At 36.8% G+C, this 23,815-nt stretch overlaps 4 protein-coding genes and 1 long non-coding RNA gene across 6 annotated transcripts; 3 read left to right on the top strand and 2 right to left on the bottom strand.

Moving 5' to 3' along the window:
- Window positions 1-89: 89 nt before the first annotated feature.
- LOC111712282 (coiled-coil domain-containing protein 134-like) lies at window positions 90-2,587 on the bottom strand. The gene is made up of 5 exons (XM_023486856.1): window positions 2,484-2,587; window positions 2,150-2,250; window positions 1,903-2,092; window positions 682-864; window positions 90-361 (listed from the first exon to the last, which is right to left on the bottom strand). The coding sequence occupies exons 1-5, from the start codon at window positions 2,543-2,545 to the stop codon at window positions 256-258; spliced, it is 642 nt and encodes a 213-aa protein (XP_023342624.1). The 5' UTR covers window positions 2,546-2,587; the 3' UTR covers window positions 90-255.
- LOC111712255 (myb-binding protein 1A-like protein) lies at window positions 2,545-8,542 on the bottom strand. Its single transcript, XM_023486827.1, has 8 exons — window positions 7,539-8,542; window positions 6,699-6,872; window positions 5,745-6,400; window positions 4,868-5,154; window positions 4,585-4,749; window positions 4,201-4,364; window positions 3,336-3,700; window positions 2,545-3,259 (listed from the first exon to the last, which is right to left on the bottom strand). Exons 1-8 carry the CDS (start codon window positions 8,504-8,506, stop codon window positions 2,577-2,579), a joined length of 3,462 nt encoding a protein of 1,153 aa, XP_023342595.1. The 5' UTR covers window positions 8,507-8,542; the 3' UTR covers window positions 2,545-2,576.
- Window positions 8,543-9,535: 993 nt separating this feature from the next.
- On the top strand, window positions 9,536-14,898 carry LOC111712122 (DNA helicase MCM9-like). Its single transcript, XM_023486662.1, is given in 9 exon segments — window positions 9,536-9,943; window positions 10,271-10,400; window positions 10,536-10,747; window positions 11,073-11,301; window positions 11,565-11,735; window positions 11,902-12,109; window positions 12,250-12,325; window positions 12,674-12,764; window positions 13,016-14,898. Coding segments are annotated over 9 exon segments (2,973 nt in total). The 5' UTR covers window positions 9,536-9,685; the 3' UTR covers window positions 14,614-14,898.
- LOC111712065 (uncharacterized) lies at window positions 12,261-12,729 on the top strand. Its single transcript, XR_002767378.1, has 2 exons — window positions 12,261-12,325; window positions 12,674-12,729. It is a non-coding gene; the product is annotated as an uncharacterized LOC111712065 (long non-coding RNA).
- LOC111712049 (E3 ubiquitin-protein ligase TRIM37) lies at window positions 14,895-20,799 on the top strand. 2 transcript variants are annotated; one of them, XM_023486568.1, is made up of 9 exons: window positions 14,895-15,003; window positions 15,461-15,583; window positions 16,428-16,545; window positions 16,782-17,348; window positions 17,490-17,633; window positions 17,931-18,124; window positions 18,356-19,326; window positions 20,295-20,654; window positions 20,693-20,799. In XM_023486568.1, the coding sequence occupies exons 1-8, from the start codon at window positions 14,915-14,917 to the stop codon at window positions 20,636-20,638; spliced, it is 2,550 nt and encodes an 849-aa protein (XP_023342336.1). In that variant the 5' UTR covers window positions 14,895-14,914; the 3' UTR covers window positions 20,639-20,654; window positions 20,693-20,799. The 2 variants fall into 2 exon arrangements, with proteins under 2 accessions (XP_023342336.1, XP_023342329.1); XM_023486561.1 differs by having other exon boundaries at window positions 20,295-20,799.
- The last annotated feature ends 3,016 nt before the right edge of the window (window positions 20,800-23,815 follow it).

Here is a 23,815-nt window from a genome sequence, read left to right as displayed (position 1 = left end):
CATCTATTTTGAAAATAACACAATTCTTTAATTTGATTTAACTTATTCATCTCAAGGGTATAATAAAGTTATTTTTTAATTATCAAATACGAATAATTTAACAACTTTATTGTTGTAGAACGTCTTTGGTATTTTAAGAACAAGTGCGCAGCAGACAATTACTCTAATTTAACTTAATATCACAGAAATTCATCTTTTTCAACTCCATACTTATCGAGCCAAGTTTTAGAAATTTTAGAGACCTCTTTAGACATTTTAGAGTTCAGATCTTGACATTTTAGGACCTCGGCTCAACTTCTTCCTGGGCTTCTTGGTTTGTGGAGGGGGGTCTTCGAACCGTTTTGTAGGAGTACGCTTTACCCTGTTTATACCAAACAACCTTGTTTATATTAAAAAAAAATTTTGTCGCAAGGAAATTTATTTTTTGGGGGGGGGGGGGTAAACTTAAAATAAAAATTACGTTTTTTTTGGAATATATATATATATATATAAATATATATATTAGTTATATTTCAATTTTTTTAACAACAATGTTTAAACTGTTTGGGGAGAAATAATTTAATTGAGGGAAAAAAATTCCCTTATCAGTTCTCCCCAGCATTAAAAAAATCTTGGGGGAAAGGTTTGAATCTTTAAAATAATTACACCGGGAAAAAAGATATAGGAAGGTTCTATGTTTTCCTGTATGGATTATGATACTCCGGGACCCTGTCAATCAGATTAATCTCCTGCGCGCACAGATTCAATAGTTTTCGCGTTGTTTCATCCAACATCTGAAGATCCATCACATAGCCAACACTCCAGCGCACAGTCAGCTCAAGCTCCTTGCGCGCACTTAGTCTCTTCTGAACATCGTCAGGGAACCTAGACATGTTAGATCATAAAATCCGCCAAATAAATTGGATTGCAGAGTACAGAGCACAGAATAGAGTACAAAGTGCAGAGTACAGAGTACAGAGTACAAAGTACAGAGCGCAGAGCGCAGAGCGCAGAGCGCAGAGCGTAGAGCGCAGAGCGCAGAGCACAGAGTACAGAGCTCAGAGCGCAGAGCACAGAGTACAGAGTACAGAGTACAGAGTACAGAGTACAGAGAACAGAGTACAGAGTGCAAAGCGCAGACTACAGAGTACAGAGTAATGCAGAGCGCAGACTACAGAGTACAGAGTACAGAGTACAGAGCACAGAGCGCAGAGTACAGAGCACAGAGCACAGAGTACAGAGTACAGAGTTCACCATAAATTGAAAAGCCTAATTATCGAAAGTTTTACTCCAGAAGGTAAAAATTCATTTCAAACTTTACAGCTGACTATCGGTCTTTTTTATCATTTCACGTATCAAGTATGAATAAGATAGGCATGTTTTTGTTTGTTTAAACTGTTAATTTTCATTTTTAGTTTATCTGCAAAAGTGACTTGTGCATTTTTTGTTTACAAAAACAATAGATAAAATAGCAATAAACGCTTCTCGAGCCACAGATTAAGGTTACCGTTGTAGATTGCTATCTTTGCATGAAGGGTCACTTAAAATTACGCTAACAGTCCCTTTAACTAACTAAACCTTAGAAAAATTTCTAATGACTAGACAATTAGTGCGCTTTGCATCAATCTTCCATTTCCATTGTGAACATGTTCTCTTTGTGTACACTGTAAAACAAAAACAAAATATTTCGTGGATTTTCAAAATTTTCAAAAATAGAATTTTGATGGAGGCAAAATTTTGAAAATTCGGTCATCCATAAAACTTCGCTGGGGTCAGGCGAGGATCCACAAAAAAATAGACCCGATTGGTTCAGCCGTTTTGAAGTTTATTGGATTCAAACGGACAGACATCCAGACAAGCAAAGTATATATATTGATGGTTTAAATATTGCGATTGCGGATCGTAATAAAAAAATATGTTTACCTAAGCGTAATATCACATAATAAGCAAGAGTTCTCTAGAAGCAGTGATAAAGCTTCTTGAAGAGGTTTCTCACTCGGGAACTGTTCTCCAGGTATATATCCAGAGTTCTCAATATTAGTCCTACTCCGCGACATCACCTCACCAATCTTGGCAGTCACCTGATCCAGGAATACTATCTGCTTATCGGCATCTTAAATAACAAAAAAATAGATGTTTTCTCACATTTCATTAAATAAAATTTGTTTACCTAAAGCCTGAATGTTTTTAACTGCGCTCAGCTGCTCCCTTCGTTTAGCGAGAAAAAGCTGAAGAAAAACTTCCGGGGATAGTTCTTGACAGAAACCAACACTAAATCAATAGTCAACTGTCCACAATTCATTATTCTAAAAATTTGGAGCCGTTTAAACATAGTTTTCCGCCTTTTTTTAATTATTAGGGGTTTGCGCATTTTTAAAACCCCGAAACATAATTAAAAAATTAACAATTTCATTGAATCTTTAACATTTTGGCTTTTTTTAACATGTTTGTAATATTAATTTTTCTACGGAAGATTAAAATTTAAATTGAAGTAAACAATATTCCTGCATAATATAATTAGAATTAAGTTTATAACCAGCAAGCTCAACGCATCTTTTAATCTCATTTTTTCTGAAAAAAAATTTAATATCAAATTTCTATTCCGACTTCTTCTTTTTCTTCTTCTTTTCCTGTGCAGGAGGAGTTGTAACTTCTAGTTCTGCATTCTTTCTTTTCTTATTCTTCTTCTTCTTGTTTTCATCTTTATAAACCTGTGTAGTGTCAATCAAAAGATCAGAGAAAGAAGGAATAGCATCATCTGCTTCCGCTGCTTCCATCTTCTTCTCCTTTCTTCTCTTCTCAGAGTCTTTGCTCTTCTTCTTCTTTTTCTTCTTCTTGATCTCTTGAGGTTCACTTGTACCATTCGTTTCCTTCTTCTCTTTCTCCTCCTGGGGAACAACCTCAACCTTGACGTCGTAGTAGGAGAGAACCTTCTTCAAGCTCTTCTTCACGGGGTTGTTCCCCCGTATCCCAAGAGAGGATTTAGCATAGACCCTGAGATGTTCTTGAACCTGTTTAATAGTCTTAGCTGATATCAAGTCTTGTTGTTTAACACCCCGTAGGATAGAAAAGATCTCCATCAGCTGTTTAGGTTTTGCCTTCTCTAGCCCACCATCTATCAATGTCAGGATTTTCTTCATTGCATCTTCTATCATGATCTTCTTCTTCCCAGGGGAGAGGGTCTCGATTTGTCGATTATTGACAAAGGCCGAAAGGATGGATAAACCTTGACTTCGACGAAAATGCCGTACCTTGGGATCGAACGATTTCTCGGCAACAACTGAAAATAAAAATTATGAAGAAAAAACTTCGAAGCAAATAATTCTTTTTATTCTGGGGGGGGGGGGGGTTTTTACCTTTTGCTAAAGAGATAGATCCTGTCCATGGTATTCCAACAGCTGCCTGGAAAACTTCAGGACTCAACAAACACTGATTATTCTCAAAAAACTGTGTGAGCGCTGTCAGGTAAAGCGCTTCCGACTGCTCCGCGTTGTCAGGAACAGCAATCCGGAGCGCGGTTAAGCAAAGGCGCGCGTGAATGATTCCAAGGCTGACAACTGTACTGCTCGCGTTGGTCCCGAGGTTGAGAAGATACTCGAGCAAGGGGTTGCTATCGAACCCTTGACAGGACTCGAACTTGACACTGCTGCACTTTCGAAGGATAAGTTTAATCCTTGACACAAGCTGGGCCTCACGAGGTTGCGTAAAGATGTTTTGGAAGCTAAAAAATATGGATTTAAAAATTGTAAAAATTCTCTCTCTAGAATTTTATAGATTGATTACGTTATTGAAATATTAACAGATGTTAATATACACTGCAAAAAAAGAAAGCTTAAGTATTAATTTCTTTATTTTACTAGTGGCCTTAATTTGGCATATGTGAATTGTGTTTTTGTCAAACATCCTGATTTTCTATTCCCTATATCTTTGTAACCCGAGGTTGTATTTTTAACTATGAATCTGTTGAATTAAATAGTCTAAGTTTATCATAGGTTTACACTTTACGCATTAGATTGCAAAAATATAGCAATTAAAAAGAGTTTGAGGAAAAAACTCAGTTCCTTTATAGCAAATAATCTGGAATCCAAATAAAAATTTGATTTTAATTTCAAATATATTTCTAGCAAGGAATGCAACTTTATTCAAAGAATCAATAAAAGAGAAAAAAATTTAATGTGAAAAAAAGATAAAAGATGATATTTTTTTTCCTCATTAGTTTACCTTTCAATGAGTGCAGATATGATTGAGAAAATATGTTCCACGGCTGGTTTATGATTAATATATATCTCTAGCAGTTCAAGAACTCGGAGTTTAAAATGCTGACGAGCAAGATGATCCAGTTTTTCTTTCTTCTTCTCAGAACTTGACTTTCCACCTCCCAGAGCCTAAATTGCAATCATTAATATTATCAAATTATCAACCTTAGACGAGAATTTAAAACTGGATGGAATAAATTGTCCTCCGTGGCGGGTAAAGAAACTCATGATTAAACCAATTAAAAATCGAAGAGTTTAATTTAATTCGTACATATACAAGTTTCCTAGAAGTTTTCAAAAACTCTATAAAGTAGGAAATCCGCGAATTTTCAATAGACAAAATGTGTACCTTGAAAGCCTCGACGAGCTTCTTGTCAAGGTTGTCCATGTCCTCATCGGGGATATCGTCCATATCGATATCACTGTTCTCGGCATCGGCGTGCTCCCCGAGCGCCTTCTTTACCTTGTCCAGATCTTCAGGTTTCATCTCTTCATTCTCTTCCTCGTTCTCATCCTAAAATATGTTAAAAGCTATTTTTACTGGTTTCATCTTATTTTTTAAATGAATGTGCCGGAGGACGATGGGATGAAAAGTAAGTTTAATCTATCAAAATAAACGCATAAAATCTTACATCATCATCTGAATCCTCCTCTTCATCCTCACCAGATTCCTCTTTCTCCTCTTCTTCATCTTCCTCATCTTCATCTTCATCTTCATCTTCATCATCATCTTCATCCCCACTCTCTTCTTCGGCCTCTTCAGGGCAAAGGACGGCAAGAATGGAAGCTAGAGCAGGCTCCGTGAGTTGATCACAGACGACCTTGAAAACAACATTGACGAGCTTCCTGAGAATATGCTTGTTCTGCGCCAGCAGGGACAACATGATCTCTATTACAACCTCGATACCGGCAGGATCACCTGAACAAATATTCATGAAATAGTGTCTTCAAAGGAATGTGTATTGTTTACCCAATTTGAAATGAACCTTTACTTAAGAACTATCAACAATTCACAATGATACCCTTAACCATTTTATTTTAGCAACGAACTAGTTGGGTTCTCAAAATAAATTGGTATACACCCAAAATATTTTCTTGTTCATCATAGCTGCAGCGAAGAGTTTTATAGAAAAGTTACAGCACCAGGATTTAAAATTATGACAGAAAAAACGTAAAACAATCTTCGCAAAAAACAAATTAAAGTTTGAAGTCAATGAAATGCTTAAAATTAACATCTTCCTTTAAACATTACAAATACAACTTTTGAAAAAGAATTGAACACTTGTGATAACCCTTAGTTGGCTAATCAAATTATCTTTGCAACCTGATATAGTAGACTTAACATTTCAAACGATGGATTCTTATCAATCAATTTTAGTTAAAACATCTAAGGTTTACATCATCGTTTAGAAAGATTTAAAAATTAGTTTGAGGCAAGTGTTTAGTTTCTTTGTTTAATCGCGCCAAGTACAGATCTCATATAATTCAATGAAAATACATAGACCGAACCTTTGGCAGGTTTTGATTTGCTCCAGTTGGTGTAAACGGGCTGGAGTTCAGAGAGTACATCAATCGCCATCTCCGGTTGGATAAACAGCTGTAATCCAATGTGAGAGAAAAACATGAGGAAAACTCCGGTCTCTTTTGTCGCCTTCTCTTTCCATCTTTTCCCTAGTTTCCCAACAGTTGAGACAACCTTTGCCCAGGCCTCTTTACAATCTTCTTTCATGGTTTTCTGTGGAACTCCTTGTTTCTCCAGGAGCTTCTGAGCATGCTGGAGAAGAGCATGGACAAGGTTCACATTATCCACTAACGTTTTACAGGTTGAATCAAGTCCACGGTAGAAAACCTCTCTGAGTTGTATCTTGGCCTCCTTGGTAAGCTGAGGTGTTTTATCTCCGGTTACCGTAATTAACGTCAGCTCCATAAGAGAGGATAGGATTGAAACTCTCCAGTCTACGCTAGAAATTACGGAAGGATGACCGACAAGCTTAGCGAGCAGACCTGCCGCATATATTCTGTCTGAAACCTGAACGTCAGATTTGAATATTTGAAGAAGATAATCTCCGGCTTTAAGGAGGGTGTCACTGTCGGAGAGGGAGAATAGGAAGGTAACTGTGTTTCCAGGAACATGCTTATCCCAACAAACTGACGCTTCAAGAAACCTAAAAAAAAATCTTGTTAAAACAAATCTAAAATAAAAAAAAACTGATATTGAAAAGGATGAATGGGAATGTACTTGAGAAGATTTTTAGGTAAACAATAAATGAAATGGAAATGGATTCTAAATAAAGTTACAGTGTAAAGAAAATACATTTAGCAGTCGGAAATATGGTCAAATATAAATATTGGTTTTGTTTTATAATTTCAAACTTCCTATAAGTATTAAAAACTATGAACAAATACTCGTGTAAAAGGCTCACAGCAGTTTTTCTTAGAACAAATAATTATTGAGTCAAAAACCTGGAGAGCATAACCCAGCAGTTTGCTTTTTCCTGCTTCACGGTCTCCTCCACCATGTCCAGGATCTCGACCACGGGGTTGACCACACCCTTCCCACACAGGGAGAGCAGAGACTTCAACGTCTCCACGCTGACCAGATCCTCGACCATACAAGGATCGTTTTTCAGAAACTCACTAAAAAAGTCAAAAATTTGGGATTTTTAATTTATAAAATATTTTTTTCCTGGCTGAGAGCCTTTAAAAAATAAAACGGGTCGCTGAGTTTGTGGTTCATTTGCTTAGAATTCTATCTTACTGAATAATGTTCAGAAAAAAATCTTTAATTGCAGTTTCTGTTAAAAACGCCACTGGAAAAAAAGTTAAATTGTTTCAAATTTGATTGAATTCATTTTTCTTGTTAAAATTGAATATCTTTTAGTATAAGTATCTAATCTTGATCTCATGTTAAGGATAATCTGACAGTTTTCTGTAACTTCTATAAATCAAATTGGTTGAAACTAATTGTACTCTTTCTTCCATCTCTATCCCTCAGTAAGCAACCTCTGAATGAGTTCGACTCATAAAACAGATTAAAATTCAAAAGTTGCAAGGTCAACTAGATCTAAGAACAGATATTTAAAAAGGAGAAAATATCGTCTAAACCTCAGAGGCCTTTATCTTGTATCTTATCCCTGATTATCAAATTTCTCAATCTGAAAATCCAAAATACAGACATTTACGAGAAAAGGAATTGTGAAATCATTGGCCGGATAGTTTTAAGATTATAGATTCTAGATCAACATAAAAATCAAATTAATTCTATGCTACTTATGGAAGTAAAACCCCGATTAAAGAACCTACCGGAGCACAGCAATCCCAATCTGGCCCTTGTACGTGCTCACAGTCATATCCGGAGTAAACTTATTGAAGAATTTAGCTCCCAGTTTCTTCTCCGACACAAGTTCAACCAGGACCTTGAGTAGAGGATGGTTCACGATCATGCTCAGCGGGATTGTTGTCCCCATTACGATCTTGTAGATAGAATCCAGGTTCTTCTTGGACACGTCCTTGATCCCGAAGTGTTCGACTAGGAATTCTGCAGGAACGGTTTTTCCATGGAGCTTAATAAAAGCGATACTGAAGAGAAGAGAATCTAAACCTGCCTCGGAAATATTCAACTTAAAAGAATTGCCGATGGCATCAACAACTTCTGTGGGTGGTATGATCGATCCCTCTTGCAAAAAGTATTCAATGATAGCATTGATTACAATTAAATTGAGATAACCACGCTTAGATCCGTTCTCAATCAGGTTTTCTAGAACTTGAACCTTCTCAGGTTTAGTTTCAGGAACTCCTGCACGGAGCAGAGCAACGTTAGCCAGAATTTGTCCGAGGAGAAGCAAGCTCTCCTCTCCCTTGGATCCTGTTACCTTCAGGGTTGTCTTAATCTCAGAGTTAAGCTTGGAGGCTTCAATCTTGTTCAGACGGAAGAATTCCAGGAGACAGATGAAGAAACCTTGTCTTGAAGTCTCCACAGGGCTCGCCAGACCTCGGAGAAGACGCTTGAGGATATAATTGGACTCGGAGGGATTGGACACCAATCTTTTAATTATTTTAGAAGATGCATCGATTCTGGATGTATTCGTTTTAGCGTTTGAGAGAAGCCAAAATTTATCTAGTCCGCCTTTAGATTTAGAATTTGAAATATGTTCTTCATCCTCTTCTTTTTCCTCTCCCTCGAACTCCATCTCCTCTTCCTCCTCCTCCTCTCCTGATTCCTCTTCTCCAGACTCAAACTCTTCCTCAACCTGTTCAACAGCCACTACCATTCTATTTGATCACTTCAATCTGAAAAAAATTGACGCCATAAGAAGCAGAATCGAATATATTAAGTAAAAAGAATACGATTTTTGGACCCTTCCCCCCCCCCCCCATCTTGTGAGTTTTGTACGTCATTTTTTAAATAATTTTTAAGTAGTATAATAGCAGTAGGGTCCAATACTAGGACGGACCCAAGGATCCTTTAACAAATAACTTTAAACACACAAATTATCATAAATCAACCCGATAGAGTAATCACACCTGAAAACTTAGAAAAATTATTTTGAACTAATAAACTCTTATAATTTTTAAAGACATCTGTAGCCTCACACCGAAATAAAATTTGTGTTTAGCATTTCAAAAATATCAAAGATGTTAAAAATAATAAAATCCTTAAGAACGTTTTAATTCTATCGCAAGCTTAAGAACAATAACGGATAACCTAACTTGTTGCTCGCGAAGAGAAAGTAAATTCTTACTAAAATATATCTACTAGCAAACAAAAAGGAAAGTTTTTACATTTAGCGAATAATTTACCAAAGTTTCACTTCAGCTTGACATTCTCTAATTTCTGACTAATAACTCTAGAATTTAGGAAAAAATGTGTGTCAATTATTTATTTTACACATTTGCAGCGCAAATGCTTTAAAATGCCGCAATTTTGTTTAATGTAAGAGCATGTAGTCACAGTGTTTAAATAAAGAGGGACAAGAAACACTTAGAATTTTTTTATGGTTGTTTTTATATATCATATAATGAAAGAAAAAAATCTACATGGCTTCAAGCATTTTGTTTAAACTTTATTTGACACTGACAGAAAAAAATTCTTCTTTTTTGATTTAGTCCGCTGTGAATTGCGTAAAGAGCACTGAAATTCCTAAATAAATTTTTCATTCAATAAAGAAATAGAATTTTTCCTTTCCTCATTAAAAAAAAAATCTTCTTTTTCTTTATCTATGTATAATATATTGTTTATTTTTTAATATAAGAAAAGGAGTTCCAGGGTTCAAAACATTTAACTCGGCATTCTACCAATAAAACAAAGACGATTTATGTCTGCTATTTTTCTGAAGGATGAAAAGTGAAAACTGTTTTTAAAATCACAAACCATGAACTCTGAGCTCTGAACTAATCAGGCGTAAAATAAGTTATCAATTCAGTTATCGGAGGATCTTACCAAAATCATAATGGAGAAACAAGGAAAAAAATACAAAGTGTTTGAACGAATTTTGCTTGACCATTTCTTGAAAAAACGACGAACAGATTTAATTAATATTTTGTCTGGAGAAAGTCCTTGTTTCTACATTGACGGATATGAACTGTTAGATCTATCTGATATAGTTTTCACGAATCTAATGATTGATCCTGATAAATGGTTCCCTAAGCTTGATAGACTGGTTGCTATTGCTCTGGACAGTGTTCTAGAAGAATCGTCACAATCAGAGGTGATTATTATCAATTTTTCAAATCATAATCTTTTTTCTGCAAACCCCCTTAATCTTTTAACACATCAGAATTCTCTTTTCATATATATGAATTGATCTCGTGCTTTTTTATCTTCCATTGGTAAAACTCGGATTTTTTTATGTAATAAAAATACCTAAGTCGCGTGTTAGAAAAGCTCTATATGGCAAGTTTATTGATATTCACGTTTTCAAACGAAGTAGAATTTACCTAAGGTTTACTGTCGGAACGTTGATGACCTTCCTTAATTGAAAATAACTCTATAAATAACTCTCATTAAACTTTAACTAAAGGCCATGATTGTTTAGAAGGAACGGTCGAATTTGTCTCTAAAAGATAATGTCAGGCTCCGACTGTCATCCCTTCCTCAAGTTTCGGAGTTTCAGAAGATTTCTGTTCCTAAATGTGAAGATGTGGGATCAATTATTTCTTTGTTAGGTACCAAGTGAAAATTTTTTAAATTTCAGTGATGTTTATATTCTTTTCAACCCACTGATCCCAAAATAAATATTTTTTCTCCCAAAATTATAAAAATATATTTTTTGAGCACTTGGATCATTTATTTTATATTAGGAACTATAACAAAATCAACGCAGCCGCGGATGTTAACTAAGAGTAAGTTGGTCGAGTGTACAAAGTGTATGCATCAGTTCTCTGTCCTGGCTGATTACGTCCAGTACTATGAGTTCTCTCCTCCGTCCTTATGTCCCAACCCGGATGGTTGCTCCGGGTTCCAGTTTAAAGACAAGGAACAGTTTACAGGAGATAACTGTAGAGATTATCAGGTTAGAAACCTTTACACAACGTTAAATGAAATGCCAGGGTATATAATTTTAAGAGTCACATTATTCCCTGGGGGGAGGGGGGATTTTTGTTGTTGATATGTGGGGAAAAAAATGAAAAATTTTCATTCTTTTTGTTTCTTTAATGCCCACAATTTTAATTTTATGCTAAAACCTTGAATTAAATGTCCACCTAACTTCTGCGGAGTAAAAATGAATTTTAAAAGAGGGGGGGGGAGGCTGTGGGGATTTTTTTCTAGAAATTATATAGTTCACACCCCTAAAATTTAAATTTAAATTATGAAATGCATAAACCTGTATATTGTAGGAGGTTAAGATCCAGGAGCAGGTTTCCAACCTATCTCTGGGTAGTATACCCCGCAGTGTCTGGGTAACCCTGGAGGATGATCTAGTAGATTCTTGCAAACCTGGAGACGATATTCTACTCATAGGTTCGAGAATTTAGAAAATTTAGAGTCTAGAAATGGAAATTAATAGAGATTTTGTGATGAAAATCCTAATGGGGAATATTTGGATTAGAATTGTGGCTTTAAAAAGTAAGAACTTATATTAAATGTTTTATTATAAAAACTTTCTATTTTCCTCGGAAAAGGTTTTATCTAGAAGATATTTTAAGCATAAAAATATATTAAACATCTCTTAGAGATGGAATTTAAAGAATTTGAGCTGCGGTTTAAATCTGCCAAAACCCGGTTTAAATTAAGGGCCGGCTTAAATCTTGAAACATTTGATACAATTTTAAGTGGAACCAACCATATTTAAACCGCGGCTTAAATTTAAACCAATTTTCTTGGCATAGTGCCGTGNGTCACTAATGGGTTAATTTTTTCAATTTTTTTCCCCTAGGTTTATGGTCTGTACTTAGTGAAGCTTGCTGTAGCAGTCACCTTAGCAGGAGGAGTAGAGAGGATAGATACAGGAGGGAGTAGGGTTAGAGGAGAACCACACCTACTCCTAGTAGGGGATCCAGGTATAGAGTATTGTAGAGGAGAACCACACCTACTCCTAGTAGGGGATCCAGGTGTAGAGTATTGTAGAGGAGAACCACACCTACTAATATTAGAAGTTAAACTAAAGAGTTTTTTTTTCAATTTCAAGTTTGTATTTTTTTTAGATTTCATAAGGTTTGTTTTCAGGAACTGGTAAAAGTCAGCTGCTGAAGTATGGGAGTAGGATAAGTCATCGGTCCGTCCTGACCACTGGAATAGGTTCTACAAGCGCTGGTCTAACCGTAGCGGCCAGTCGAGAAGGAGGACAATGGCATCTAGAGGCGGGTGCTTTAGTACTGGCGGATGGCGGAGTATGCTGTATTGACGAGTTTAGTGGTATTAAAGAGGCGGACAGGTAAAAATAGACTTTGCTGGGAGTATTTTTTGATTCTTCGTTTGGTATCTTTTTCCATGATATTAAATAGTTCTCTCTAGTTCTGCTTAGAACCTGTATCCATTAGTATATGGAGCAGGATATTATCTAGTTCTGTTTAGAACCTGTATCCAGGTGGGTAAAGGGAAGAACGATAGAACTGAGATTGATCTTGTAATTCAGGGGATTAGTGTTCAGGTATTGTAGGGTGCTTCTATTCATAAATTCCGAACTCGGCTTTTTTAATGGATCTCAGAGACAACAGATCATTGATCACCATTTGTTATTAATTAAAGAGAAATTGATGGTTGTCACTAAATACAACCACTTAGGAATAGGTACTTTTTCTACCCGATTTTTCTGTTTAGAGGTTTTGATAAAAACCATCTTTTTTTAGACCTCTGTAACACGAGAGTAAAAAAAGATTTCTCTTCAGCAAAGCTACTGGACACTACATGCAAAAAATGAACCTGAAACCGTTTTTATTTTCCATGAACAGTGAATACTCATTTGCGCGAATGTTTCCTTTAACCCTGTTATGTGTAGGTGAACAATGACAAGAAGTTGCAGTGCAACGTGAACCCGGAGACAGAGATGGAGATAAAAAAGTTCTGGGAGCAGAACCTAGATATGCTCGGTAGGAACAAAATACTGGAGATGTTTTGTCCACAGGTAATTCACTTACAGGGAGTGTTCAAGAATTCACTTAAATATCTGACTTCCTTCTCTCATTTGCTTTCAGACTATCGTCTTCTATCTCGAATGGATGATATCTTCAAACAAAGCAGATATGTTGTTTTGAAAAAGGCTGGTCTAAGAAGCCTATTGCAAACTTGGAAACCGAGACGAGTTTTTGTTTTACAATATTTAAAATAATTCTTGTTATAGGTAGTTACGATCCGGAGAAATCTATAAGTGAGAATACTGCTATTGCGTCACCGCTTCTCTCCAGGTTTGATCTAGTTCTAACTCTCCTGGATACTAAGAACCCGGAGTGGGACATGATCGTCTCCTCGTTTATCCTAGAGGGGAAGGAACCTTTCAAGGAGAAAACCCCGGAGAGTAAACCCATTTGGAGTTTTGAGAAGATACAGGAGTATTTCTCGTATATTAAGAAGCTCTCCCCACTTCTGGGACCCGGAGCAAACTTAATCCTCTCCAACTACTACCAGAGACAGAGGAACACAGACTCCATGGACCAGGCTAGGACCACGGTTAGATTGTTGCAGAGCTGTATCAGGTTGGCCCAGGGGCACGCTAGGTTGATGTGCAGGGATGAGGTTCAGGTTCAGGATGCTGTATGTGCAGTTCTACTCCTCGAGTGCTCAACCTCGTCCTCTGCCAGCCTTGTCAAGGGAGGGAACGCTTTACACACAACCTTTCCCCTGGATCCTTTGGAGGAATACAAAACACAGGCTAAACTCATCCTGACAGGACTGAACCTTCACCATCTTTGGGTTGCGGAGAAAGACAGGATAGATCGACTAAAATCCTGCTCCGGATCCGTTTCTGCATCCCAGTGTCAAACTCAGGTTCCTCCGAGAACTGAGAGAGATAAGAACCTGTCCCAAGTGATGAAAGCAATTCAGATCAATCGGTTACCCTCCTATCCTACTCCAGATATAGAGATTAACAAGAAGAAAAGAAAACGACGGGTCAGAACTCCAGAGGAAAAGGCGGAGACAGGAGATAAGAACGAAAACTTTAATCCGGAGCCGGAGGTTTTCATCTCCTCGGAGGAGGAATCGGAGAAAGGAGAAGAGAAGCGGAGAAAAAAATCAGAAGAAAAAAAGACGAATAAACGAGATTCTGGATCCGAGAGCATAGGCTCTGAAAGCGAATCAGCTGATGTAATAACCTCTACTCAAGTGATGCCACGTGTTAAAAAGAAGATCCAGGATTCATGTTTTCTGTCTCCTCCTGAGCTCGAAGCGGATGTATCCTGTATCCCAAGGTTTCCGGCAGTTGGAATCTCTCAGGAGGATGAGCCCCAGTCTCCGGGTTCTCCTGGAGTACCAAGAGTTCCATCTCCACGAAGTTCTACTACTCTGAGCAGGAAAACTTTAAAGAAACTCCAATCCTTTTCAAAACTTGACGACTCGGAGACGGAGAAAGAGAAGAAAATCTCGTCCGAAGATTTAGATACGAGTCCAAATAAATCCGAACTTAATTTAGTCCTAGAGAATAATTCAGATACCTCATCTTTCAATCAACAATCGCAAGAAAATAGTTGTTCAATACAAACCGATCCTTGCTCTAATATCAAACCTAGTTCCAACTCTGTAAACATCTCTAGAGCTAATTCGATACCCAGAGATAGTTTCAAGTCCAACTCAACAACAAAACCCAAACACGAACTGACCTCTGATAAGTTAAATTCTCTAATGAGTAAGATTAAGAAGGTTTCCAAAGATCCCTTACTCCAGAGTAACTCAACCTTGGAGATGGAACAAGATTTAGATTTGGATTTTGACTTTGATCTCTAGCTAACCTTAATACCTCTAGGTTCACCTTAATACTCGAGTCTTCTCAACATTATTTAAAATGAAGCTTACTTTGGGATCCATTTACAATGCGCTTTAATAATATTTAGAAAGTTCATAAATGTCTTTTAGACTTTTTTTTAAACGGCCCTAGATGGTAAAGAAACTTAAAATATATGAGCAGTCCCTTCAAACATTTCTTTTTCATATGTAAAATTACAGACTGCCATGGGAAGAAAAATGTCAGGCCCACCTAAACTGTGATAAATTATTGTTGATCTATTTTCAGAGATAAAATGTTGTAATGCCGAACCAGGATAAACCTCGTCCTTCCTCGCCCCCTGTTCCGGGTCCGTCCAGCAACTCAGGGGAGAGTCCTGCTCCAGTTAGAAGGTAATTTTACTATACCTCATTGAAAACACATAATTGGACATGTTTTTCTTGAAGAAATAGCTAATCATACATAATTTTTAAAGTTTTAGGAAAAATTGTCCACCTCAATTTTACCTTTTGTGAAACTTTTCCTATAGTAAGTCTTCAAAAGTCATTTAGTTTTAGAAAATAAGCTTTTAACTTTTGCACTTTGCACACAAAGGAATTGAGTCGTTGCCACAAACTAAAAACTTTTGTATCCCTATATCTGTGCAATCTGATGGTGTAGACGACCTTTATAATTTAAAATTTTATATTATTTGATCTAACAGAGTTTATAATTCGAAACATTTAAGGTCTACGACATTGGGTTACAAAGATATTTGGATTAGAAATTCAGGCTTCGTGGCAAAGATTCAATTCCTCAATGCGGTTTATAAAATACGATATGAAGTTGATTAATCTTTGTTTAATAAAGAAGAGAAGAGCCGACTATGGAGAGTCTAGCCGAAGTGTTTCGTTGTTTTATCTGTATGGAGAAGTTAAGGAACGCCCATCTCTGCCCTCACTGCTCCAAGCTTTGTTGCTACATGTGTATCAGGTGAACTAAAACAGACACGCCCAATTTTTAAAATCTATCTAGGTTTCATCAAATAGACCATCTCGTCTTTTTAGGAATTCGCCATGTTTAGTTTATTTTGAAATCCAGTTTAAACAGGAATCTTGAGTTTTGAGGCGTATTATCCCCCCCCCCCCTGAATCAATGGAGGGTTGTCCTTTAATAATCATAATAATCTTCGGATTAAAGGGACTGTAAGTGAAATAATTCAAGTAACCCTCCATGAAAAGATAGCAAGCCCGATTCACAATCGTACAGTTAAAAGATTTGTTTGATCAAGCATGGTCAAGTATGAATTAGATATCTGCAGGAAAACATTTAGAAAGTGAACAATTTTAAACCTTATAAAACGACGTTATATTTCACATGATAGATCATAGAAAGGTTTCAAGGGTACCATTGAGAATCAGGCATTGTCATCTTTGAACTTAGGGTCACTTTAAATTAAGCTGACAGTCCCTTTAATGGCTTAAAACATTACTTTGAAAGTACAAAGGATTGAATTCATTGAATATATAATAGAATAGTTATTAGTTAATACTAGTTATTAGTTAATACCAAGTTGGCTCTATAGAGTACAATAATCATAAAAGAACAAAATTCAAAGGATCTTCCAGTTGACTGACATTGTTAAGAGGTAAAGAGTACAAAGTACATAAAATACTAGCTTATACTCTTTTTGTAACCGTCAATATTCAATGAACACAGCAAAAAGGTTTTTTATTCAAAATTACTCGAAACATTTCACGTTAAAACGAGAAACTATTTTTTTTAAATCTAGAGCTTGAAATATGCTTTGGAAGAATTCTTAATATTATTTTACTAGACGTTGGTTAACTGAGCAGAGATCTCAATGCCCGCATTGCCGCGCTTCCTTGCATATTCATGAACTGGTCAACTGCCGCTGGGTAGAGGAGGTCACCCAACAGTTGGATAATTTAAAGGTAAAAGTGTTGTTGATAGTGCACTTTAGAAGTAGTTCAACTAGCCATACCTGGTTCAACTACTTCTCCCTATTCATTAAATTTGACCTCGGCTTTTAAATGTAAAAAAAGAAGAATAAAGTTTGACCATTTTAAGCGAAAACTTTTGAGATTATGTTTTATAATGAATGCTTTCTTATACTTACTTGAAAAAGACTCACCTGTTTACACTTTTATTCATTGTGAATGTTGTCAAGGATGTAGGAGGAGCTGGTGTTGGAGGAGGAGGAGGAGACGGACGCCCTCTCCAGGATAAATGTGAACTACACCAGGAGAAGCTGAGCGTATACTGCTGGACGTGTAGTATCTGTATCTGTCATCAGTGCGCTCTGTGGGGAGGAAACCACTCCGGTCATACTTTTAAACCTCTAGATGATATTTACTCCCAACATGTTGGGAAGGTAAGAGAGGAGGTGGCCCTGCTCAGGAGAAGGTTGATGGAACTCATCTCTTTAGGACAGGAGGTCGAACGGAACGTTGAGAGTGTTCGTGCCGCCAAGGATGAACGAGTTCGTGAGATAAGGAACGCGGTTGAGCTTATGATCGCCAGGTTGGACTCCCAGCTCAAGAGTAAGCTCCAAACCTTGATGTCCCACAAGAACGGATTGAACCAGGAGACAGAGCAGGTTGAGCAGCTGCTGGCTAGTATTGAGTCTCAGCTCTCTACTGAAACCAAGGGCCAGCTTATCGCTAAGAGTGGAGAAATATTGCAGCTCGCCCTTGCAGCAAATAAAAAACCAATTCCAAGCTTTGCTACTGCACAGGTAATTTTTTTTTGATTTTTATCTCTTAATTTTCTAGCAACAACAAAAATTAAGCTTAAACAGTTTTCATGAACAGTTGAATTAATCCTGTTATCGAAATTGAAATCCTTTAACGTTTTAAAAATTACGAAACTGTTCCAGGTTCAGCCTCATTTCCAGTCTGAGATTGTACCCCTGTACGACGAGAAGAGCTTTACGTTAACGAACTTCTCCTCCCTGCAGAGCAAGGCGGATCCTGTATACTCTCCGCCACTACATGTAAACGGACTCAGCTGGAGACTAAAGGTAAAGACGGAGATAATTAAATTGTGTGGCGGAGATAGATAAATTTATTTATTAGTTTAAATCAATGAATGACGGAGATTATGTTTGTCAGTGCTTAGGATCCGGATCCAGATTCCCTTGATGCGCAACATTTTAGCTCTCTTGATCCGGATCCGCAAAAAAAAATATTTGAACAGTTGATATTGTAACCTATCCTATATTAAGGTGTACCCTGATGGGAACAGTGTATAACTTATCCGATATAAAGGTGTATCCTGATGGGAACAGTGTATACTGTATAACCTATCCTATATTAAGGTGTACCCTGATGGGAACGGTGTGGTACGAGGGAACTATCTCTCCGTGTTCCTGGAGCTAAGTGCTGGGCTCCCTGAAACCAGCAAGTATGAGTACAGGGTTGAGATGGTTCACCATGGTCGAGATACAAATAAGAATATTGTCCGGGAGTTTGCGTCAGACTTCGAGGTCGGGGAGTGCTGGGGATACAACAGGTCAGTTGGGATTAATGAAGATCATCGAGAAAATTAATTTATTAAAATAGTAATTGAGAAATTAGAAGATCCCAAAAATTTGGCCTCGGCCAAAAAGATACCGCGAAAATAACAGTTAGCGGTTTTTTATGGATTAAGCACTGAAAGTTGAGTTCAGGCGTTCTTGTTCAAAAAATTCGACTTCATTTTATTCAAAAAAATCAATTCTTTAATGCACAATTATCATTGTAGGTTTTTCCGCCTGGACCTACTCGCTAGTGAGGGATATCTCAACAGCAATAGTTTAACCTTAACATTTCAAGTTAGAGCCCCAACCTTCTATCAGAAAAGTAGAGATCAGCAATGGTACATTCAGCAGCTCCAGACCCTTCATACACAATATGTTTCACAAATATCGGAGCTTAGATCCCGTCTCTGTGCTCCGACTCCGTCCGACCTAAATCCGTTGGTAAATTTACCCCAGCCCCAACCTATGCCTCGTCTTCGGTCCTCACGCCGTCTCCAGGCTGACTCGGAGACAGTGGAAAGCGGTCGTCTCTCCAGCTCCAGTGAGAGTGAAGGGGAAAGTAGTGAGATAGAGGAGAGTATCGGAGAAAGCAATGCTAGTGCTGATCATCCGATCCCTTTCTCCGAGTTGGATCCTGATCCTCGGTTCGAGTTTAAACACCTGATGAGCTCCAGTCTACCAGCAAGTACGGAGATGTTTCGATGTTCTAAAGAATCGTCCTCTGCCACAAACTCAACTGCATTTGCGGAGAGTTCGTCACAACTTTCTCAGCGTTCAGGAAGAAACTCGGCTTTAGAGGATGAACTCATGCTTCTGAGATTGCTTGATCTTCATAAAACCTCCCGGGAAAACTCCAGTGCTCCGATATATAGACCGGAGAATGATACTGCTGCGTCTCTAACCGCAAGTCCTTTCCATTCGGAGAGTCCACTCCCAGTCCTTCCTCTCAATCATAACCATAGATTGAGTTCATCCCTCTCCACCAATATAGAGTTTGCTTTCGGAGCAACAGCTGTAGAAACTCCGCCCTCAACTCCGTTCCTCCCTGTAGACTTGTTTGCTCTTGAACCTGCGCTGCGAGCGGAACGAGGAGATTTTCGTCCTTTTGAGACAGTTACTCGGGACTGCTCGGAGAGGACAACTGATCAACTTGATAAAATTGCGCCAAGACCATCTCTAGTCCTAGATCAGATCGGTAGGATTTTGATAAATGTTTAAGTATTCAGTATTCAAGTGTTGATAATTTGTCTTAAAATCTAACTTAATTAGTTGTATTCTTATTTTTATTGCACTTTTTATTCGTTGACTATAGGTTTTTTAAAATAAGATTTTAAACCATTTTAATTATTTCTTTTCACTATTCAAAATTAAAATCATACCAAGACATTTTTTTTTATTTCGGCTAAACTTCTTCCGGGTTCATGTGAGTTGGAACAAACATATTTAGTCCAGTAGTTCAGCCGTTTTGAAGTTTATTGAATACAAACCTTCAGATCAGCAAAATATATATAGATTTAGAGATTTAAGTTCCTACACGGTTACACTCAACATTTTGTTGCGTAAATTTTATTATAAAAATTATATCGACGCAATAAGAGGGAGGTTTATATCAATTTCATACTTCACTTGATTTTCTATTGTACTGGGCCACACACACTGTAATTTATCTGAACTACAATGAAGAACTGACAAAATCGATGCTCAGCCATTTGAATAAAGCACAATTGAAACACGATATTTTTAAAGGGACTGGAAGCGTAATTTCAAGTGACCCTTCATTCAAAGATGGCAATGTCTCATTCACAACGGTACCTTTGAAACCTTTATTTTATTCGATCAATAATTAGGAAGATATTGTTGCTTTTCTAGGTTTTCCCGCAGTAGAAATACGCAAGTCACTTTTATAGAGAAACCACAATTGTAAATAATCATTTTTCAAAATTAAAAGCATTGATATCTATTTTATACTTTATCAGACAAAGCTTTCAAGGGTACTGTTGTGAATCGAACATTGTCATCTTTCCATGTAGGTTCACTTGAAATTACGCTTACAGTCCCTTTGATTCTCTTAACCATTCTCACATCCTAGTTTGCATTTTAAATTATTAAGCGCAAACTTTTTGATTTATTTCTAACTAAACTATAAGAATATGACAATTCCAGATCTCAGTTCTCTCCGACTGTCAGCTGCAACCCCGGAGTTTAGAATTCAGGGGATGGATTCGAATATCGGAGATATGAATCAATCCATCCCATCTCATCCGTTATCTCTACCGGAAGCTTTGCAGCCTGAATGTATTGAACCTAGTAACTCGGAGAACCTTGAACCTAGCGAGTCCGTCCCTAAACCTGAGACAAGCAGTTCCTCCTACTCTGATACACATACACCAATCTCAAGCAGCTTATCTGCACCCTGCAGCTCTCAACGCAGTACTGATGCTGCTCCTTCTGAAACTGGCAGCTCCGGAGAAGAGCCGAAGGAAGCTAAAAAAGATCAACCAAACTGAACATTCTGAATCTTTGCATTTTTATTTAATAATCTTTAATTATTAAGTATTAACCATTCTATTATTAGTAAACTATAATCAATTAACCATGAGCTATATTAACAAAATCAACTACTAAATCAAATATTAGTCTATATGGAATAAAAATGTTTTTGTTGAAAGTTTAAGCAATAATTTCTGTTTCACTGTTCGAAGTAACATTTTGCTTGTAATATTGACAGAACGAAAATGTTTCGAAGTTTGAACATTTTTTTTAAATTATGAACAGATATTTTGGGATATCTAAAAATTTTACATTCTGTTTGAAATTACGAACAATATCTTCATAATTTCGATATTATTTCTATAAGTCATTAAATGTTTGGCTTTCTTCAAACAATTTATGTTATCCAAAATTTTTTGGGAGGAATTAAAATTAATTATAAAAATATTTGGAACGCTTGGAAACTGGGAATGTTTTTGGATATAAGTCCTATTATGTTAATTAGTAATCAAAATTGTGTACACATTCCGTTTTCAGTCCAAGTTAAACAATACTGAAGCTAAAGAATTTACTCTTCGACACAAACTCTGATTTTCTAAAGTCTCCCTGTCTTTGCAACCCAATGTCGTATTTCAAACTATTATTTCGTTATATCAAATAATATGAGCTTTAAATAAATGGTTTACATCATCGACTTGCAAAGATATAAAGATTAGGAAACTTGAGTTTGTGGCAAATACTCTTTCGTTAGTCCAGTTTCCAACTTTTTTGTTGTGTAACCAAAAAAAAAATATTTATTCAAATGTACTCAAACTATAGTAATAACATTTATTTTGTACAAAATCGTTTTCAAGTTGTCTTTTACTAACAGGACGTGCCTTTAGTGCGTTTTCTTTTAAAATTAAATAAAGCATATTTAATATTATAAATTGATGATTTAGTAAGAAATAAATATGTTTGTATCAATGAATCCTATTCTGGAGGTAAACATTCATTAGGATGGGCATACCTTACATACAGGGTGTCCCACGAAACATGACAGTATGCAGGACGACTTGAATGTCGTCTTGATTTTTGATACAATTTGCTGCGTTTATTTGTCAACCTAATTTTAGAAGTAAATTTCTAGAGATAATAATCACAAAATTTCACTTGTCCTGCCATTTCCAAAATGTGGTCTGCCTGTTTTGTGCTTTCAATATTGCCCGAGATATGTAGAATTTCGTTCAGATTTCGACAATTTTGCTTTTATTTGAACAAAATTGAAATCTGAACCAAACTCTTTATATCTCCGGTAATATTGAAAGCACAAAAAACGCAGACCACTTTTTGGAAATGCCAGGGCTAGGAGAATTATGTGATAATTGTTTCAAGAATCATACATGTTAAAGTAGATAGAAGACTAAATGTCACAAATAAATTCAAATACCAAAGACGACTTTCAAGTCGTCTTGCTATTGTCATGTTTCGTGGGACACCCTGTATATAAATTTATACTGGCTTAGATGTTATATCGTTTGCACTAATGTCCGATTGAACTAACGTACTTTTGCACTAAAGTCAGCTGATCAGTAACACTTGTGGCCGTAGCGCCCGGCCCCCTAGGCTGTCCTAACCGCGGCGCTCGGTCCCCAAGCCTGTCCTAGCCGCGGCGCTCGGCCCAGAAATTGTCTTAACCTAACCTAACCCTCAAAGAAAACGTTAGTCCGAATGAACGTTTGTGCGAATGTACGTTAGTCCGATCAATCATTAGTGCGAACGATACGACACCCTGGCGTACCAACAAACACAATATTTATGGACGAATGTTAAAAATGTTTTGAGCCATTTTTATTACATTTTTGGTGCCGTGCAATCGTTAACTTGGTTTTTAATTTGCGAAACCAGTAAAAAAAATGCGCGTGTTCATTTTTTTAAATTTCGCTCATTGTCCTTTTACAGCGTAAAGACAATCGTTAAAATTAACCTAATTTCAGCTAAACAACTTAGGATATCTCATATATCCTTAATCTTTCAAAAGTTTTAAGGGTAACAAAATGAATCGGCCGTGCCACGTATATGGAGCCTATTGAAATTACGACTTCACTACGTAGTGTTTAAGTCTCGTCTTTTTCTAAAAAGGAGGCTATGAGGCTTATGAGAGATATAAAAGTTTTAAAAAGAAGGCTATGAGGCTTATGAGATGTGTAAAAGTTCTAAAAAGGAGGCTAAGAGGCTTATGAGAGGTATAAACGTTCTATAAAGGAGGCTAATAGGCTTATGAGAGGTGTAAAAGTTCTAAAAAGGAGGCTAAGAGGCTTATGAGAGGTATAGTTCGAAGAAGGCCTAGCAACTTCATCCAATGTGGTACAATTGGCACTCTAAGAATTGATTGCATGATTTACAATATTACCCCTTGAACCTTTGCCATTAATACCGCATTGACGGAGATCTCATTGTTTTCTATCTCAAAATTAGTAGTTTTCAATCGGGGTCTTTACACATGTGACATGCGGATTTATTTAGCTGGAAAGAAAGGAAAATTGACAGAATTTATAATTTTCAAAACATTGAAGATGAAATTCAAACAATTGACAAATTATTATATTTGAAGGACATAATGCAAAAAGTAAATCTAGAAAGACTGCAAAGCAGGGTTCCCACAAAAATGAGACTGTGATTACATAGATTCAGCCTGCTTTTAAAAAGTCTCATCACTTTTTAAGACAGGGTTGACTTTGAAGTGTCGCAACGCCTTGGGCTTAACATGTACATTTTAGCACCATAAAGCCCTTGTGGTTAGCTTTGGTTTTTAAGAAGTAATTGGCAAAATTCTCACCGATTTTTGACTAAGTGCTTGAGACCTTTGAATCACAGTGTGATAGCGACCATAAGATTTAATTCGGTTTCTGCCTTGTAGTATTTTAATGACATATAAATGGGTTTGCTAGGGAAGAAACAAGTTTATAACCGAATTGAACCTTTGACGAAAAAACCAAAAATGGATTCCGTAAAGTCGTCTTTGATGTCTCAATCTTTTTGGTTAACCCTGTATGTATAATACTTGATGGTTCTCATTTTGTAAGTGTACTGATTACCCCCCGGGGATGTTTGTGTACGAATACTGAAACATCTGTAATGAATCAACTTCAACAAGTTTTATATGTAGTTTGGTGTTATCCTGACTGTGAAGAATGATAATCGAGGAATTATGA

The sequence above is a fragment of the Eurytemora carolleeae genome, unplaced genomic scaffold (assembly GCF_000591075.1).
Source record: "Eurytemora carolleeae unplaced genomic scaffold, Eaff_2.0 scaffold110, whole genome shotgun sequence".
Taxonomy (NCBI): domain Eukaryota; kingdom Metazoa; phylum Arthropoda; class Copepoda; order Calanoida; family Temoridae; genus Eurytemora; species Eurytemora carolleeae.
This window is presented reverse-complemented; position numbering and strand designations above follow the sequence as displayed.